This window comes from Macaca mulatta, chromosome 16 (assembly GCF_049350105.2).
Source record: "Macaca mulatta isolate MMU2019108-1 chromosome 16, T2T-MMU8v2.0, whole genome shotgun sequence".
Taxonomy (NCBI): domain Eukaryota; kingdom Metazoa; phylum Chordata; class Mammalia; order Primates; family Cercopithecidae; genus Macaca; species Macaca mulatta.
The window spans coordinates 84,906,412-84,924,483 of record NC_133421.1 but is presented as its reverse complement, the minus strand read 5'-3'; the positions used below and the strand labels follow the sequence as shown (position 1 = coordinate 84,924,483).

The 18,072-nt window shown below is 49.1% G+C and overlaps 1 protein-coding gene and 1 long non-coding RNA gene across 5 annotated transcripts in view; both read right to left on the bottom strand.

Annotated features, from left to right (window-relative positions):
* NUP85 (nucleoporin 85) overlaps nucleotides 1-18,072 on the bottom strand; it is a 33,981-nt gene that overhangs the window by 4,979 nt on the left and 10,930 nt on the right. For 3 of the 4 annotated variants that reach the window (XR_013407253.1, XM_015120304.2, XM_077972748.1), the window contains 6 exons: nucleotides 17,994-18,063; nucleotides 15,223-15,344; nucleotides 5,971-6,105; nucleotides 5,437-5,559; nucleotides 5,072-5,203; nucleotides 4,741-4,847 (listed from right to left, as the gene is read on the bottom strand). Coding sequence is in view for 3 of the 4 variants with exons in the window: in XM_015120304.2 (XP_014975790.1) it covers nucleotides 4,741-4,847; nucleotides 5,072-5,203; nucleotides 5,437-5,559; nucleotides 5,971-6,105; nucleotides 15,223-15,344; nucleotides 17,994-18,063 (689 nt within the window). In the remaining variant the exon portion in view is untranslated. The remainder of the gene's footprint in view (nucleotides 1-4,740; nucleotides 4,848-5,071; nucleotides 5,204-5,436; nucleotides 5,560-5,970; nucleotides 6,106-15,222; nucleotides 15,345-17,993; nucleotides 18,064-18,072) is intronic. The other variant, XM_028836783.2, reaches the window with a different exon arrangement.
* Nucleotides 14,036-14,853, bottom strand: LOC144335949 (uncharacterized). The gene is made up of 2 exons (XR_013407268.1): nucleotides 14,690-14,853; nucleotides 14,036-14,594 (listed from the first exon to the last, which is right to left on the bottom strand). It is a non-coding gene; the product is annotated as an uncharacterized LOC144335949 (long non-coding RNA).

Genomic DNA, 18,072 nt, shown 5'->3' with positions numbered 1-18,072 from the left:
CACTGCAACCTCTACCTCCCGGGTTCAAGCAATTCTCATGCCTCAGCCTCCCCAGTAGCTGAGGTTACAGGCATGCGCTGCCACACCCAGCCAGAAAGCAGCTTTTGAATGTTCTCACCACACGCACACCAAAAGGGTCACTATGTGAGGTGACGGATGTGCTCACTAGCTTAATTTCACAATGTACACGTCTATCAAAACATGTTGTACACCTTGGCTGGGCACAGTGGCTCACTCCTGTAATCCCAACATTTTGGGAGGCCGAGGTGGATGGATCACTCGAGCTCAGGAGTTTGAGACCAGCCTGGCCAACATGGCAAAACCCCATCTCCACCAAAAATACAAAAGTTAGCTGGGCGTGGTGGCGAGTGCCTGTGGTCCCAGCTACTCAGAAGGCTGAGGCAGAAGATGGCTTGAGCCCAGGAGGCAGAGGTTGCAGTGAGCTGAGATCGCACCACTGCACTCCAGCCTGAGCGACAGGACAAGACACTGTCTTTAAAACAAACAAACAAAAAAAGTTGTATACCTTAAATACATACTACTTTGTTAATCACACCTCAATAAAGCTGGGGAAAAAAATGGGGAGTGGGCTGGCCCAGGGGAAAGGACACCTCAGCTTCTCAAAACAGCTGTTGCTACCCAGATTTATAGCTGATGGTTATGTCAAAACCATTAGAGAAGCCAGTGAAAAGGCTATAGGGGACCCAGGCTAAGGGAACCAAAGCCTTAGCCTGCATGAAAGTCACCCGCCAGTGGAAGGAAGGGCTGAGACGGTGCCCGGTGTCTTCCCAAAGGATCCAGCAGCCTCCCAGGCTGGAAGGCAGCAAGCACTGAGGGCCTCTGCCCACAATACAACTCAAGTGACGGAGACCAGACCTAGTGCTGCACAAGGCCACCACGGTCTCCCCGCAGGGCCCAGCAGGCCTGAACCATACAGTTAGGTCTTAGATCTCTCTCTCTCACACACACACACACACACACACACACTCTCTCTCTCTCTGAAGGATTCTGAGTGAGCAGCTGAGACGCAGAGCAGGCGGGCAACCTCAACATTCAAGGCAGGAAAGGCCTAATTATCAGCTCCGAAGTAGCCCTCTACTGAAAACGAAAGAACGCTGTGGAGTTGGGAAGACCAGCTACGATGAAGGTGACCCCCCTGGGCAACCATAGCCCCAAATGAGCTGTTTGTCCTGTACTAAGGTCACTGTCAACTCCTTACCCAGGCCCCATCTTGCTTGTTGGGGGCCCTGGAGTAATCAAAGCTCCAGAGCCTCTGCCTGCTATTCTGGAAATGGGGTGTGAGGTTTGCAAACACTGCTGCACCCTGCATCCAAGGTTGTGTGCTGGGCCAAAAAACAAGTCAGAAGATTCTAGATTCAGCAGACATTGAACTGGAACTCTTCTTGGTTACTGAAGGAAGACTTGTCACCTTTTAGCTCGATACTTTTGGAGGACTTGAAGGGCACCAGGAAACTGCCGACATCTTGCCCAATTCCCAGTGAAGTGTACCCCAGCTCTGTTTCCTCTTGCCAGAGAGCAAGGAATTGGCCCGTCTTCAGAGGAAGCTGTAAGCCAGGAGGGAAGAAGGGACCCTGTGGAGGACCCCATGGAGGAATCCTGCCATCTTTTCAGCTGAGGGGTTAACAGTCAAGCATGCCCAGCCAGGCGCTGACAGACAAACCCCTGGCCCTTTAGCAGGGCTGAGGAACTACAGCCTCTGAGTCAGGATCCCCTGGCTGCCTTTTCTGCCCCTTAGGGTCTGGCATGACTACTGACATAGGAGTAAATCAAGGGCCCACTTAGAAACCTCCCTTCTCCATGTTCATATGAAGGTGGTGTGAACAGGAAAGGAAAAAGAGAAAGAAACCTCTTTCTAATGCCTTTAAAAAGGCATGCCAACAGCCCACTGGCTCAAGTCCAGAAAGAGACACTTCCCTGCCCCCCGGAAGTGTGCATGGGTCTGACTGATACATCCCATGAGAAAACATGTGCCCACAAGACCCCAATTCAATCTTTCCCCAGAGCCAGGAAGGCACACTTCTAAAACTGCTACTGTCTCTCAAGACATTTCAGCCCATTTCACAATTCCTGGGACAAGCTCTGCTTTTCTGTTCCTCTTTCAAAACAGGATAGGAGGTAGCCTCGCCATCAGAGAAATGCAAACTCCAAGATTTCCCACTAACAGAGCTCAGATCCCTTCCTGCTTGTGAGGGTGGAGAGAGGCCGAGACTGGGGGACTGTGAGCCTAACCCTTCCTTGTCTGTGTCCGGCACGAGAGTGTTGTTGTTCACCCCTCTTCATTGGTACTTCTCTTTTTCTTCTGCCACTGGAAATAGCAGGACGCTTTCCCCTTTTATACTCCCTGCCTCCAAGAGACTTGTTCTGCTCAAATCTGTTTTATTCCTAAAAATTCAGATACAGCTTATAAAGGAAGCCCTGGTGAAACGCATTCACTATTATAACGGACAGGAAATTTAGGAATACTCAACTATGGGCAGAGACACCAAAAAAGCCAAATGATGGTGTGTTTGTGTGTTTTTAAGTTATTCTAATTCCTCCATGCAGGGACTTCCCACGATGTTTACAGGCCTGTGAAAATACTGACACAAAACTTGACTATCAGGCCGGGCATGGCAGCTCACGCCTGTAATCCTAGCACTGTGGGAGGCTGAGACAGGCAGATCACTTGAGCTCACGAGTTCAAGACCAGCTTGGGCAACATAGTGAAATCTCATCTCTACAAAAAAAATAATAATAATTAGCCAGGCATGGTGGCACACACCTGTAGTCCCAGCTACCTGGAAGGCTGAGGCAAGAGGATCACTTGAACCCAGGAGGTCAAGGTTGTAGAGAGCTGAGATCACTCCACTGCACTTCCAGCCTGGGTGACAAAGTAAGACCCTGTCTCAAAAAAACAAAAAAACCAAAAAAAACAAAAACAAAACCTTGGCAGGGGGCAGTGGCTCACACCTGTAATCCCGGCACTTTGGGAGGCTGAGGTGGGCAGATCACCTGAGGTTAGGAGTTCCAGACCAGCCTGGGCAACATGGTGAAACCCTGTCTCTATTGAAAAACACAAAAATTTGGCCGGGCGCGGTGGCTCAAGCCTGTAATCCCAGCACTTTGGGAGGCCGAGACGGGTGGATCACGAGGTCAGGAGATCGAGACCATCCTGGCTAACACGGTGAAACCCCGTCTCTACTAAAAAATACAAAAAACTAGCCGGGTGAGGTTGCGGGCGCCTGTAGTCCCAGCTACTCGGGAGGCTGAGGCAGGAGAATGGCGGGAACCCGGGAGGCGGAGCTTGCAGTGAGCTGAGATCCGGCCACTGCACTCCAGCCTGGGCGACAGAGCGAGACTCCGTCTCAAAAAAAAAAAAAGAAAGAAAAGAAAAACACAAAAATTTGCTCAGCATGGTGACAGACACCTGTAATCCCAGCTACTTGGGAGGCTGAGGCAGGAGAATCGCTGGAATCCAGTAGGTGGAGGTTGCAGTGAGCCAAGATCGCGCCACCACGCTCCAATCTGGGCAACGAGCAAAACTCTGTCTCAAAAAAAAAAAAAAAAACAAAACCCTAGAAACAAACAAACACACAAAAAACTTTTTTCATTCCCCAAATCTAGAATCATTTTCTTGAAGCCCTGGCTTTCTTTTGGCCAAAATAAGAGCGGGCAGGGCTAAGGAAACTCTTCCCATGCCCAGATTTACAAAGAACCAGCTGAGGTCAGTGAATCTGCCACCTGATCAAGGCCATCTTCTGCTATTACCCACTTCCTCCCTTCCCAGCAGGTCTTCAGTGCAATGCCCACCATCCAGGGTGCACAAGAAGGAAGGGGACATTCTTTCTGACTTAACATATATGGAGAGTTCTGGAAAGGTTTATCTCTGATTCATTATGTTTGGCACTCCCTTTCCTGCCTTGCTAAAGATTCAGTGCAATGACAGAACACCTTCTTTTGGATAGAGGGCTGGAAATTCTGAATAATACCCAGCCTCAAGCCCGGTGGTTCGGTAGCTCACGTCACTGGAGTGAGACTGTTGGAACATGCCATCCCATAAGGTGAATACGTATCCATTAGGTGCCAAGAAACAGGCTTGCTGGCTTTTTCTAGATTTTAAATTGTCAAAGTAATTTCCTGCAATGTTATTTTAAATAAACATCCCTAAAATAGAAACAGTTATGTATATGGTAGCCCTCAAGCCTCCAGGAAGTCCCCAAGCTCACCCAGGGAGAAGCCATTATCTACCTGTAGCAGGCCAAGCAGGGGAGCAGGTGCTATGGTTTGAAGGGATCCCCTCTAAAACCCCAGTTTTGCCAATGTGATAGTATTAAGAGGTAGGGCCTCTGAGAGGTGATTAGGCCAGGAGGACTCCTCACTCATGAATGTGATTGGGTGCCCTCATAAAGTGACTTGACGAAGGGAGTTTGTCCTTCTTGCCCTTCCACCACATGAGAACACAGTTGTTCAAGGTGCCATCTTGGAAGCAGAGAGCAGCCCTCACCAGAAACATTGCCAGTGCCTTGATCCTGGACTTCCTAGCCTCCAGAACTGTGAGAAAATAATCTTTTTCTTTATAAATTACCTGGTCTCAGGTATTCTGCAATAGCAGCAAGAGATGGACTAAGATAGCAGGTCTGAGGAAAGAAGGGTAAGGAAGAACAGGCCACTCTAGAAACGGATGGTGGTGATATTTGCACACCTAACAATGGTTACAGTGGGGGGTGGGAGAGATCCTACCTGCACTCTTTGATCACTTGATGGATGTCAAACTCAAAGGCTGCCAACAAGATGTTGTCCAGGGGTTCTGGGCTGCTCTCACCTCCCAGAAACAGGTCCAGGCTGGACTGTGGAAAGGTGATGAGACACTCAATCCCGAGGATGGAAGCAGAGACTCAGGGGACAGGCAGGGCTGCTGTATAAGGAACCCCAGAGAAGGGTGCCATGTTCTTTCACTAAGGGCCAAAGGAAAGGGTCTTCCTGTTCCTCGGGGACAAATTCAAAGAGAATGACCCATCACGGCGCCACCAGGACTCCTACCTCCACCCTTGCCCACCCCAAGCTCACTCACCTGGGCGTAGTAGTGCAGATCAATGGGTTTTACTGTGGGATTGGAGTACAAGAGCCGAGTCACTAGGAAATGATACCAATTACTCAGAAGTTCCTTCTGCTCTAACAAGGCGGCTTCGTCTCCCAGCATAATCTGAGGAAGAGACATTTGTGCTGAACTCTGTCCTCCTTTCAGGGGTACCTTCTCCATAATGCTCCTGCTCTCAGCTAGAGCACTGGATTTCAACTAGTCTGAAAGCTCTCACCATCATGGCAGAGCAACAGACAGCCCTATCCAAAGAGGACCAAGCTTCTGCCACTGCTGCACTGGATGCCACAGCCCCCACAGGAAGCCAACATGGATGCAATCTGAACTGCTTCCCAGACCTTCAAGAGAGACTCCAGGTGAGGGTTGGTGGCGAATGTGCTGTCCTGGAGATACCGCTCACATTCCTCGTGCCAGTGCTGCCACTTCAGCTCCAGCTCTGTCAGTGTCTGGGTGTTCCCGGGCTAAGGGAGAGACCAGCCATGAGACATCAACCCACTCAAACTCTTTTTTTTTTTTTTTTTGAGACGGAGTCTTGCTCTGTTGCCCAGGCTGGAGTGCAGTGGCCGGATCTCAGCTGACTGCAAGCTCCGCCTCCCGGGTTCAGGCCATTCTCCTGCCTCAGCCTCCCGAGTAGCTGGGACTACAGGCGCCCGCCGCCTCACCCGGCTAGTTTTTTGTATTTTTTAGTAGAGAAGGGGTTTCACCGTTTTAGCCAGGATGGTCTCGATCTCCTGACCTCGTGATCCGCCCGTCTCGGCCTCCCAAAGTGCTAGGATTACAGGCTTGAGCCACCGCGCCCGGCCCCAAACTCTTTATATTTAGTGAATCACCCATCTCCTGTGACCCAGCAGAGCAAAGCTACCCCCACGTACACTGAGAATGGGCATTGTCCTCATCAGGTCTCCCATGATTCGGCATATGCCTGCAGAGGCGGGGCTGGCGTCGGCTTCCTTGGAGAGCATCTGTCGGGCCTCATCCAGCCGGCCCTGCAGCACCAAGATGGTCACCTGGGAGGAGATCGGGCCCATGAGCACTAGCAGGAGGCCTGACCCTGCCGAGGCGTGAGGAGGCCAGTCCCCTCACCCCACACTTCGGCTTTTTTTTTTTTGAGACTGAGTCTCGCTCTGTCACCCAGGCTGGAGTGCAGTGGCGTGATCTCGGCTCACTGCAAACTCCGCCTCCCGGATTCATGCCATTCTCCTGCCTCAGCCTCCCAAGTAGCTGGGACTACAGGCGCTCACTACCATGCCTGGCTAATTTTTTGTATTTTTAGTAGAGACAGGGTTTTACCGTCTTAGCCAGGATGGTCTTAATCTCCTGACCTCATGATCCGCCCGCCTTGGCCTCCCAAAGTGCTGGGATTACAGGCGTGAGCCACCGCGCCCAGCCACACTTTGGCTTTTTAACTCCTCACACATAGGCTTCTTTCTGCCCCTGAGTCGGCCCTGGGAAGAATGATGGCTCTTTCCCTCCAGAAGTAATCTATCACATCCAGTCTCATGGCTTTGCCACTTCCACCATGTTTTTCAAACAGCCAGCTGTAGTCCATTATAGTCTGTGACCAGCTTTTTTTTTTTTTTCAGATTTTCGCTCTTTCTGCCCAGGCTGGAGTATAATGACACAATCTTGGCTCACTACAACCTCCACTTCCCGGGTTCAAATGATTCTCCTGTCTCAGCCTCCTGAGTAGCTGGGATTACAGGTACATGCCACCACGCCCAGCTAATTTTTGTGATTTTTTTATTTTTTTATTTTTTTTTTTTTGAGACGGAGTCTCGCTCTGTCGCCGGGGCTGGAGCGCAGTGGCCGGATCTCAGCTCACTGCAAGCTCCGCCTCCCGGGTTTACGCCATTCTCCTGCCTCAGCCTCCTGTGTAGCTGGGACTACAGGCGCCCGCCACCTCGCCCGGCTAGTTTTTTGTATTTTTTTTTTAGTAGAGACGGGGTTTCACCGTGTTCGCCAGGATGGTCTCGATCTCCTGACCTCGTGATCCGCCCGTCTCGGCCTCCCAAAGTGCTGGGATTACAGGCTTGAGCCACCGCGCCTGGCCAATTTTTGTGTTTTTAGTAGAAACAGGGTTTTACCATGTTGGCCAGGCTGGTCTCGAACTCCTAAACTCAAGTGATTCCCCGCCTCGGCTTCCCAAAGTGTTGGGATTATAGGTGTGAGCCACCACGCCCAGACCCAGCTTTTCAAAAATAAATGAAACAGAGAAACATGTTCCTCTACCCGCTTCCCCCCACCCCTTCTCCACCATCATGGTGTGTGCTGTTGATTCTTTCTCCCACCGTCTTCTCACAAAACGTTCAGGATCGTGCAATTCCTGGCCAAGAAACAAAAGCAGGCCGGGCGCGGTGGCTCACGCCTGTAATCCCAGCACTTTGGGAGGCCGAGGCGGGCGGATCACAAGGTCAGGAGATCGAGACCACGGTGAAACCCCGTCTCTACTAAAAATACAAACAATTAGCCGGGCGCGGTTGTGGGCGCCTGTAGTCCCAGCTACTCGGGAGGCTGAGGCAGGAGAATGGCGTGAACCCGGGAGGCGGAGCTTGCAGTGAGCTGAGATCCGGCCACTGCACTCCAGCCTGGGCGACAGAGCGAGACTCCGTCTCAAAAAAAAAAAAAAAAAAAAAGGAAACAAAAGCAAAATCGTCCCATTCCCCAGTGGATTCAGATTAAAACTGGTAATACAGGGCCAGGCGTGGTGGCTCATGCCTGTAATCCCAGCACTTTGGGAGGCCAAGGCAGGCCGATCACAAGGTCAGGAGATTGAGACCATCCTGGTTAACATGGTGAAACCCCATCTCTACTAAAAATACAGAAAAATTAGCAAGGCGTGGTGGTACACATCTGTAGTCCCAGCTACTCAGGAAGCTGAGGCAGGAGAATCGCTTGAATCTGGGAGGCGGAGGTTGCAGGGAGCTGGGATTGCGCCACTGCACTCCAGCCTGGGCAACAGAGTGAGACTCCATCTCAAAACAAAACAAAAAACTGCTAATACAGTTAGCTACAACCCCAAGAGGAGGGACTGGAGAAGAACCAAGCTGGGTCTGCCAGGAATTACACATGAGATGCAGCACACCTTATCACAACAAGCTGAAACTGTCACCACTATCTGGAAAGGTGGACATACTTTGTTGAGAAAATGGTTTTTCTCTGATTATAAGCTCTACACTGGTAGGCTGGTTCAATAATAAATATGTGAGAAGTTTTGTTTGGAAAAAAATTAAAATGAAATAATAGAAAATGTCAGAATGCATTAAATAAAATGGTTCATAAAAGTTTCAGGTCAAATATAAATATGTAAAATAAATACACTCAGGCCGGGAGCGGTAGCTCACATCTGTAATCCCAGCACTTTGGGAGGCCGAGACGGGTGGATCACCTGAGATCAGGAGTTTGAGACCAGCCTGGCCAACATGGTGAAACCCTGTCTCTACTAAAAATACAAAAATTAGCTGGGTGTGATGGTGTGTGCCTGTAGTCCCAGCTACTCGGGATGCTGAGGAAGGAGAATCATTTGAACCCGGGAGGCAGAGGTGGCAATGAGCCGAGATCACGCCACTGCACTCCAGCCAAGGCGACAGAGTGAGACTCCATCTTGAAAATAAAATAAAATAAAATAATAAAATACAATATAAAATATAAAATATAAAAAATATAAAATAAATATAAAATATAAAAAATATATATAAAATATAAAATAAAATAAATAAAATAAAAATACACTCAACCAAATAGTCCTCACAGTTCAGTCTTTATCTATGAATCTGCCTACTCACTAAAATTTATTTGTAACCCCCAAATCAATATTTGTGGTACTTTCAAATCAAAATTCATGGACGTGTACAGAGTGGTAAGAATATCGAGTTGCTTGACACACACTAAACAAGGCTTTATTGTGATGCAGTTAATGCTACTTTTTTTCATTTGTGTACATTTTGTTGGGTCCCCAAGTATAGTACTGAGGTGCTTTCTAGTGTTGCTAAGTGCAAGAACTATGGGAGGTGTTGGATAAGGTTCAGTCAGGCACAAATCACAGTGCTGTTGGCCCTGAGTTCACTGTTAATGAATCAACAATATTATGTCAAGTAAGTTGTCTCTAAACAGAAACACACATAAAACAAGTGATCAGTTATATATTGATTGGTTGAACAAAATGTGACCAGAGGCTTGCAGGAACCTAACCCTGTATTTCCCCTAGAAGCAATGGTTTAACATTCACTAATTCAGTATTCAAGGCACTGCACTCCAGCCTGGGCGACAAGAGCAAAACTCTATCTCAAAAAAAAAAAAAAATCACAAATATATATACATACACATACTAATAACTCCCAACTTTTCCACTCTAGCCCAAACTTCCTTCTCTGAATTCCAGCTTTGTATATCCAAGGGCCTAGTCAACATCTCCACTTGGATCTTGAATAGGCATCTTAAAACGTAACATGTCGGACAGGCATGGTGCCTCACGCCTGTAATCCCAACACTTTGGGAAGCCAAGGAGGGTGGACTGCTTGAGCCCAGGAGTTTAAGACCAGCCTGAACAACACGGCAAAACCCCATCTCCACTAAAAATAAGAAAATTAGCTGGATGTGGTGGCACGCCTTTGTAGTCCTGGCTACCTGGGAGGCTGAGGTGGGAGGATCACCTAAGCTTAGGAGGTCAAGGCTGCAGTGAGCTGTAATCCGACCACTGCACTCCAACATAGGCAAGAGACTCTGTCTCAGAAAAAAAAAAAAAAAAAAGAAAACACACACACACACGAGAGAAACATGTCTAAAATTAAATACCAGTTTGCCTCCAACTTACCAACCTCATCCTCCCACATTCTTCTATTTCTTGCATGCCCACATCAAATCAATCCATCAGCAAACCCCATCAACTCTCTTCAAACATATCTAGCCTACACCACCACCATCTTTTGCCTGGCTTAGTACAGCAGAATCCGGACTGGCCTGCTTCCACCCTTGCTGTATAGTCTCAACATGGCAGCCAGGACAGCCTTTGGGAACCTAAGTAAGATCTCAGGCTTCCTCTGCTCAGCTCTCCAATGCCCCCTCACCCCATCTGGCTTAGAAGTAAAAGACTAGCTTTTACTGTGCATCAACCATGTCAACTACTTCAACCACATTTACGTCCTTTAACTAATTTAATGATCACAGCAGCCCCGTGGGACATTTTTTTTTTTTTTTTTTTTTTTGAGACGGAGTCTCGCTCTGTCGCCCAGGCTGGAGTGCAGTGGCCGGATCTCGGCTCACTGCAAGCTCCGCCTCCCGGGTTCACGCCATTCTCCTGCCTCAGCCTCCAGAGTAGCTGGGACTACAGGCGCCCGCCACCTCGCCCAGCTATTTTTTTTGTACTTTTTAGTAGAGACGGGGTTTCACCGTGTTCGCCAGGATGGTCTCGATCTCCTGACCTCGTGATCCGCCCGTCTCGGCCTCCCAAAGTGCTGGGATTACAGGCTTGAGCCACCGCGCCCGGCCGGGACAAGTATTATTATCTCCACTACACAGATGAGGACCCTTAGGGCCATTAAGTAGCTCACTCAAGATCTCACAGCTAGTGGCTGGGCACAGTGGCTCACACCTATAATCCCAATACTTTGGGAGGCCAAGGCAGGATTGCTTGAGGCCAGGAGTTCAAAACATAAAAAAATTGCTGGGTGTGGTGGCTCATGCCTGTACTCCCAGCGCTTTGGGAGGCCGAGGCAGGCGGACCACCTGAGGTCAGGAGTTCGAGACCAGCCTGACCAACATGGATAAACCCCGTCTCGGCCGGGCACGGTGGCTCAAGCCTGTAATCCCAGCACTTTGGGAGGCCGAGACGGGCGGATCACGAGGTCAGGAGATCGAGACCAGCCTGGCTAACACGGTGAAACCCCGTCTCTACTAAAAATACAAAAAAAAAAAAACTAGCCGGGCGAGGTGGCGGGCGCCTGTAGTCCCAGCTATTTGGGAGGCTGAGGCAGGAGAATGGCGTAAACCTGGGAGGCAGAGCTTGTAGTGAGCTGAGATCCGGCCACTGCACTCCAGCCTGGGTGACAGAGCGAGACTCTGTCTCAAAAAAAAAAAAAAAAAAAACCCCGTCTCTACTAAAAAAAAAAACAAAATTAGCCAGGATGGTGGTGCATGCCTGTAATCCCAGCTACTCGGGAGGCTTGAGGCAGGAGAATCGCTTGAGCTGAGGAAGCGGAGGTTGCTGTAAGCTGAGATCGTGCCATTGCACTCCAGCCTGGGCAACAAGAGTGAAACTCCGTCTCAAAAAATAAAATAAAATAAAATAAAATTAAATTAAATTAAAAAATTTGGCTGGGCATGGTGGCTCAAGCCTGTAATCCCAGCAGTTTGGGAGACTGAGGCAGGTGGATCACTTGAGGTCAGGAGTTCAAGACCAGCCTGGCCAAAACAGCAAAACCCCATCTCTACTAAAAATACAAAAATTAGCCAGGCAAGATGGCAGGAGCCTGTAACCCCTGCCAAGATCGCGCCACTGCACTCCAGCCTGGGCAACAGAGTGAGACTCTGTTTCAAAAAATAAATAAATAAAAATAAAAAATAATTGGGTTAGCCAGGTGCGGCAGCTCACACCTGTAATCTCAGCACTTTGGGAGGCCGCGGAGGGCGGATCACCAGGTCAGGAGATTGAGACCATTCTGGCTAACATGGTGGAACCCCATCTCTACTAAACAAAATACAAAAAATTAGCCGGGCGTGGTGGCAGGCGCCTATAGTTCCAGCTACTCAGGAGGCTGAGGCAGGAGAATGGAGTGAACCCAGGAGGTGGAGCTTGCAGTGAGCCAAGATCGGACCACTGCACTCCAGCCTGGGCAAAAGAGCGAGACTCTGGCTTTAAAAAAAAAAAAAATTAGGACGGAGGGAGGCAGGCAGATCACTTGAGGTCATGAGGTCAGGAGTTCAAGACCAGCCTGGCCAACATGGTGAAACCCCATCTCTACCAAAAATACCAAAAAAAAAAAAAAAAAAAAAATCAGCTGGGCATTGTGGTGTATGCCTATAATCCCAGCTACTCAGTAGGCTGAGACAGGAGAACTGCTTGAACCAGGGAGACGGAGGTTGCAGTGATCTGAGCTAGCGCCACTGCACTCCAGCCCAGGCAACAGGGCAAGACTCCATCTCAAAAAAACAAACAAATAAATAAATAATAAAAAACTTTCACTGGTGCTGGTAGCACATATCTGTGGTCCCAGCTACTTGGGAGGCTAAAGTAGGAGGACCACTGGAGCCCTGGAGGCCAAGGCTGCAGTGAGTGGTGATTGGGCACTGCAGCTGGGGAACACAGCAAAACTGTATTTAAAAAAAAAAAAAAAAAAAAAGGTCAGGCATGGTGGCTCACGCTGGTAATCCCAGCACTTTGGGAGGCCAAGGTGGGCAAATCATGAGGTCAGGAATTCAAGACAAGCCTGGTCAACATGGTAAAACCCCACCTCTACTAAAAATACAAAAATTAGCTGGGTGTTGTGACACGCGTCTGTAGTCCCAGCTGCTCGGGAGGCTGAGGCAGGAGAATCACTTGAACCCCGGAGGCAGAGGTTGCAGTGAGCCGAGACTGTGCCACTGCACTCCAGCCTAGATGACAGAGCGAGACTCTGTCTCAAAAAAAAAAAAAAAACCACAAAAAAACCCCCACCACCTCACAGCTAGTAAAAGGCAGAGCTAGAAAGCTAACCCAGGCAGTGTGGCACCACAGACCATGTTCTTAGTCACCCTGCTATGTAGGCTGCAAAAAGCTAGTTTCAGTGACAACTCAGGGGGCCCTCAGACTGGTATCTGTCTTTATCTCCCCAACTCATCCCTCCCACCTATCCCTACACAGCACAGCCCCTCCTGCTCCACCCTGGCTCTAGAACACAGCATCTGCAGGCCCTGCGATATGGAATGCTTTCTTCAGCCTAGCTCTCCTCACCTCCTTCAGGTCTCACCTCTAATCTCTCATGAGGGAGGCCTTCTTTGATGCCACTCCAGCACTTGCAGCCTCCCCTCTTTTTGGCACCTTGCCAGAGCACTTCACTATGTGCCAGGATACATGGTACTGGCCTATGGGTTGCTGTTCTGTCTCCACACACAGGATATAAACTCTATAAAGGCAGGAATCTTTGCCTGTTTTAGTCATGGTTGTCTCCTTGGTGCCTTGCAAATAGAAGGGGCTCAATAAATACTCAGTGAATGACCAGGCATGGTGGCTCACACTTGCAATCCCAATACTTTGGGAGGCCGAGGTGGGAGGACTGCTTGAGCCCAGGAGTTTAAGACCAGCCTGGGTAATACAGTGAGGCCTCATCTCTACAAAAAATAAATCTAGCCAGGCATGGTGGTATGCGCCTGTAGTCCCAGCCACTCAGGAGGCTGAGGTGGGAGGATCGCTTGAGCCCAGGAAATCAAAGCTGCAGTGTACCATGATCCCGCCACCGCACTCCAGCCCAGGCCACAAAGCGAGATCCTGTCTCTAAACAACAACAACAACAAACCTTAGCGAATCAATCAGAGACTCAAACATTTGGCCCACTACTTCCTCAACAAAGGCACTTCCCTTACCTGCACAGATCTCCCAGCACCATAAGGCCTAGAAATAGCCCCAATGGTAACAACTCCTTATTTGAATTCCAGGTTTTTTTTTTTTAATTGAGACAGAGTCTCGCTCTGTCACCCAGGTTGAAGTACAGCGGCACCATCTCAGTTCACTGGAGCCTCTGCCTCCCAGGTTCAAGCAATTATCCTGCCTCAGCCTCCTGAGTAGCTGGGATTACAGGCACCTGCCACTACACCCAGATAACTTTTGTATTTTTAGTAGAGATGGGGGTTTCACCATGTTGGCCAGGCTGGTCTTGAACTCCTGACCTCAGGTGATCCCACTGAGCCTCGGCCTCCCAAAATGCTGGGATTACAGGCGTGAGCCACCGTGCTGGGCCGAATTACAGGTTTTCTTTTCTTTTTTGTCCTCACAATCTGTTCCCAATTTCAGGTTTTATACGTTTAGTCAACTTTCCATTAGCCCAGTCAACTAGCAATCTTCTCCCTGCCACCTCCCAATTAGGTCAGTCAGCAGAGGTGAATGGAAATACCTAACACATAGATAATACATCCATATACACACATACGACATGCTGACTTCCAAACTGATAATCCAAAGTAATGTGCAAGCTCATTTACATCCAACCCCGCAGGCACCCCGGCCCCTATCAATTGGTTTTATATCATTAGCCAGGCATGGTGGTTCGCACCTGTGGTCCCAGCTACTTGAGAGGCTGAGGTGGTAGGACCGCACAGGAGGTAGAGGCTGCAGTGAGCAAGATCATGCCACCGCACAACAGCCTGGGGAACAGAGTCAGATTCTCTTTTTTCTTTCATATTTTTATTTATTAATTTATTTTGAGATGGGGGTCTCACTTTGTTGCCCAGGCTAATCTCAAACTCCTGGGCTCAAGCGATTCCTGAGTTGGCCACCCGAAGTGCTGGCTGGAATTACAGGCATGAGCCACTGCACCCAGCCAAGACCCTTTCTCAAAAAAAAAAAAAGGCCAGGCACGGTGGCTCATGCCTGTAATCCCAGCACTTTGGGAGACCAAGGCAGGCGGATCATGAGGTCAGGAGATTGAGACCATCCTGGCTAACATGGTGAAACCCCGTCTCGACTAAAAAAAATACAAAAAATTAGCCAGGCATGGTGGCGGGCACCTGTAGTCCCAGCTGCTCTGGGAGGCTGAGGCAGGAGAATGGTGTGAACCCAGGAGGCAGAGCTTGCAGTGAGCCGAGATGGCACCACTGCACTCCAGCCTAGGCAACAGAGTGAGACTCCGTCTCAAAAAAAAAAAAAGGTTTTGTATTACTTTTTATGTCTTCTCTTTCTTAGACCCACAAAGAAATCAAATTTCCTTTTACTCTGGAAAGTCTTCAAAGCATTATTTTTCTTACATGTTACCTCGGTTTTAGACTCTCCCATAGTCTAAATCCAAATCCAGGGAAGAAAAGATCCAAGAAAGTCTCCATAGTAACAGACTCCGAAAGCCAGCCTACTGCTGGAGGCTCGGTGGGTGTCCTCAGACCCACCCAGCGGCACCAGGGACAGTAGGACTCATGGTGAGAGGTGGGGGCCCGGCCTGTCTTACCAAGTTCCAGAAGCTGCCATGATTGCTTGGATTCTCACTGCCCAGAACATCCGCCGACAAACTGTCCACCTCGCACACGTGGAGCCGGACCCAGTCAAGGAGGTGGAGGAGGAGATGGCCAGCTGGGAGGAGAGACTCTCATCACACACAAAAGCCTCAGCTTCACCTGCAGCAAGTTCCACTTTATCCAAAGAACAGAGAACGTTAAGGCAGACGAGCTGACTACACAGGTTTATCCCTTTTCAGCAGCCACACACGTGGTCCTGAATGAAGGACTGTGCTAAGAAAAAGCAAGTGCACTTTCACCAAATATTACCTCTGTGCCAGGCAGCTCCATCTTTAACTGTCCCCAGAAAGGGGTGAAAATGGAATGCAGACCTCACCACCAGATTCTTCACAAATACTCAATAGCTACACAAGTAATGGCCGTTTAGGAACCAGTACTGACTAGCAAGCAGCCAGGTATGCAATGATGATAAAAAACATATGGCCAAGGGGCTGGTGGCGCACACCTGGAATCCCAGCACTTTGGGAGGCTAAGGCAGGTGGATCACCTGAGCTCAGGAGTTCGAGACCAGCCTGGCCAACATGGTGAAACCCTGTCTCTACTAAAAATACAAAAATTAGCCAGGCGTGGTGGCACATGCCTGTAATTCCAGCTGCTCATGTGGCTAAGGCAGAATTGCTTGAACCCAGGAGGGAGAGGTTGCAGTGAGCCAAGATCGCACCACTGCACTCCAGCCTAGGTGATGGAGTGAGACTCTGTCTCAAAAAACAAAACAAAAAAATAATATGGCCGGGCATGGTAGCTCATGTCTGTAATCCTAGCACTTTGGGAGGCTGTGGCAGGCAGATCGCTTGAGCCCAGGAGTTTGAGACTAGGTTGGGCAACATAGGGAGACCCCATCTCTACAAAAAAAAAAAAAAAAAAAAAATTAGCTGAGCCAGGAATTGTGGCTCATGCCTATAATCCCAGCATTTTGCGAGGCCAAGATGGGCAGACTGCTTGAGCCCAAGAGTTCAAGAACAGCCCGGGCAACACAGCGAAACTTCCTCTCCACAAAAAATACAAAATTAGCTGGGCGTAGTGGTGCGTGCCTGTGGTCCCAGCTACTTAAAAGGCTGGGCAGGAGGATTGCTTGAGCCCAGGAAGTCAAGGCTGCTGAGCTGTGATCACACCACTGTACTCCAGCCTGGGTGACAGAGCAAGACCCTGTCTCCCCTCCCCCAGCGCATACACACAAAAAATTAGCCTGCATGGTGGCACGTGCCTGTAGTCCCAGCTACTCAGGAGGCTGAGGCAGGAAAATCACTTGAGCCTGGGAGGTCCAGACTGCAATAGCCGTGATTGGACCACCACACTCCAGCCTAAGTGACACAGTAAGATCTTGTCTCAATCAATCAATAAAAATAAAATGAAATAAAATGGCAGAGTATAGCCAGCACTCTGTATCCATGATGTAGAACCTGCAGATACAAACGGCCAACTGTAACCTCCTCAAAAATCCACTGGAGAAGGGAGGCCTCTGAACAACCAACTCTAATTTCAAGTTCCTCACTTCTTTTTTTTTTTTGAAACGGAGTCTCGCTCTGTCGCCCAGACTGGAGTGCAGTGGCGCGATCTCGGTTCACTGCAAGCTCCTCCTCCCGGATTTACGCCATTCTCCTGCCTCAGCCTCCCGAGCAGCTGGGACTACAGGCGCCCGCCACCTCGCCCGGCTAGTTTTTTTGTATTTTTTAGTAGAGACGGGGTTTCACCATGTTAGCCAGGATGGTTTCGATCTCCTGACCTCGTGATCCGCCCGTCTCAGCCTCCCAAAGTGCTGGGATTACAGGCTTGAGCCACCGCGCCCGGCCAAGTTCCTCACTTCTTTAGTGAGAGTATGAATAAAATGCTAGGGCTACACAGAGGTTACTACTCATTTATGGGAAATAGCAAACATAAATCCTTAGAAGAAATGCAAAAAAGCTGCAGCAGATCCACAGAGAGCTCATACAGGCCATGACACTATACTGATCACAGTTTAATTCAAGAGCAACAGAAGGCCAGGCACGGTGGCTCAAGCCTGGAATCCCTGCACTTTGGGAGACTGAGGTGGGCAGATCACCTGAGGTCGGGAGTTCGAGACCAGCCTGACCAACATGGAGAAACCTCATCTTTACTAAAAATACAAAATTAGCCGGGCATGGCGGCGCATGTCTGTAATCCTAGCTACTCAGGAGGCTGAGGCAGGAGAATCACTTGAACCTGGGAGTTGGAGGTTGTGGTGAGCCGAGATCACGCCATTGCACTCTAGCCTGGGCAACAAGAGCAAAACTCCCATCTCAAAAAAAAAAAAAAGATCAACAAAAAAATTCCCATTGGCAGAGTTAACACACAGAATTGCCCTGTCCCAATCATTAGTGACAGAATTCCCAACGTGACTTTGCCTCTCACCACCTAATCCCACCCCACGTTCATAAAACTTTCTTGAGCTTAGCCAGTTCATGATGTTAACACTGACCCCGCCTTTCACACACTAGTTTAATATTTCTCAGTACCTGTGACGGTTTAGCTTTCTAGGAGGCACTCTGCATGATTCTTTTTGTAGCACCTGACAAAATGGTCAGGTTTCTTTGGGTGTTTTCTAACGATTTCCCGTGGTTATAATGATGGAAAGAACATTCTCAGGAATAAAACACTCATCACCATGCACAGGAAAGATGAGGAAAGAGCAGAAGATGGCAGGGGACACCTATGATGTTATAAGGTGAGATTATTCCATGCTTACCCGGGGCCACTTCAATAAAAAGAATCTCACACAGGTTCCAGATGAGCTCCATTGCTGACAAAATGGAGACCTAAGGGAG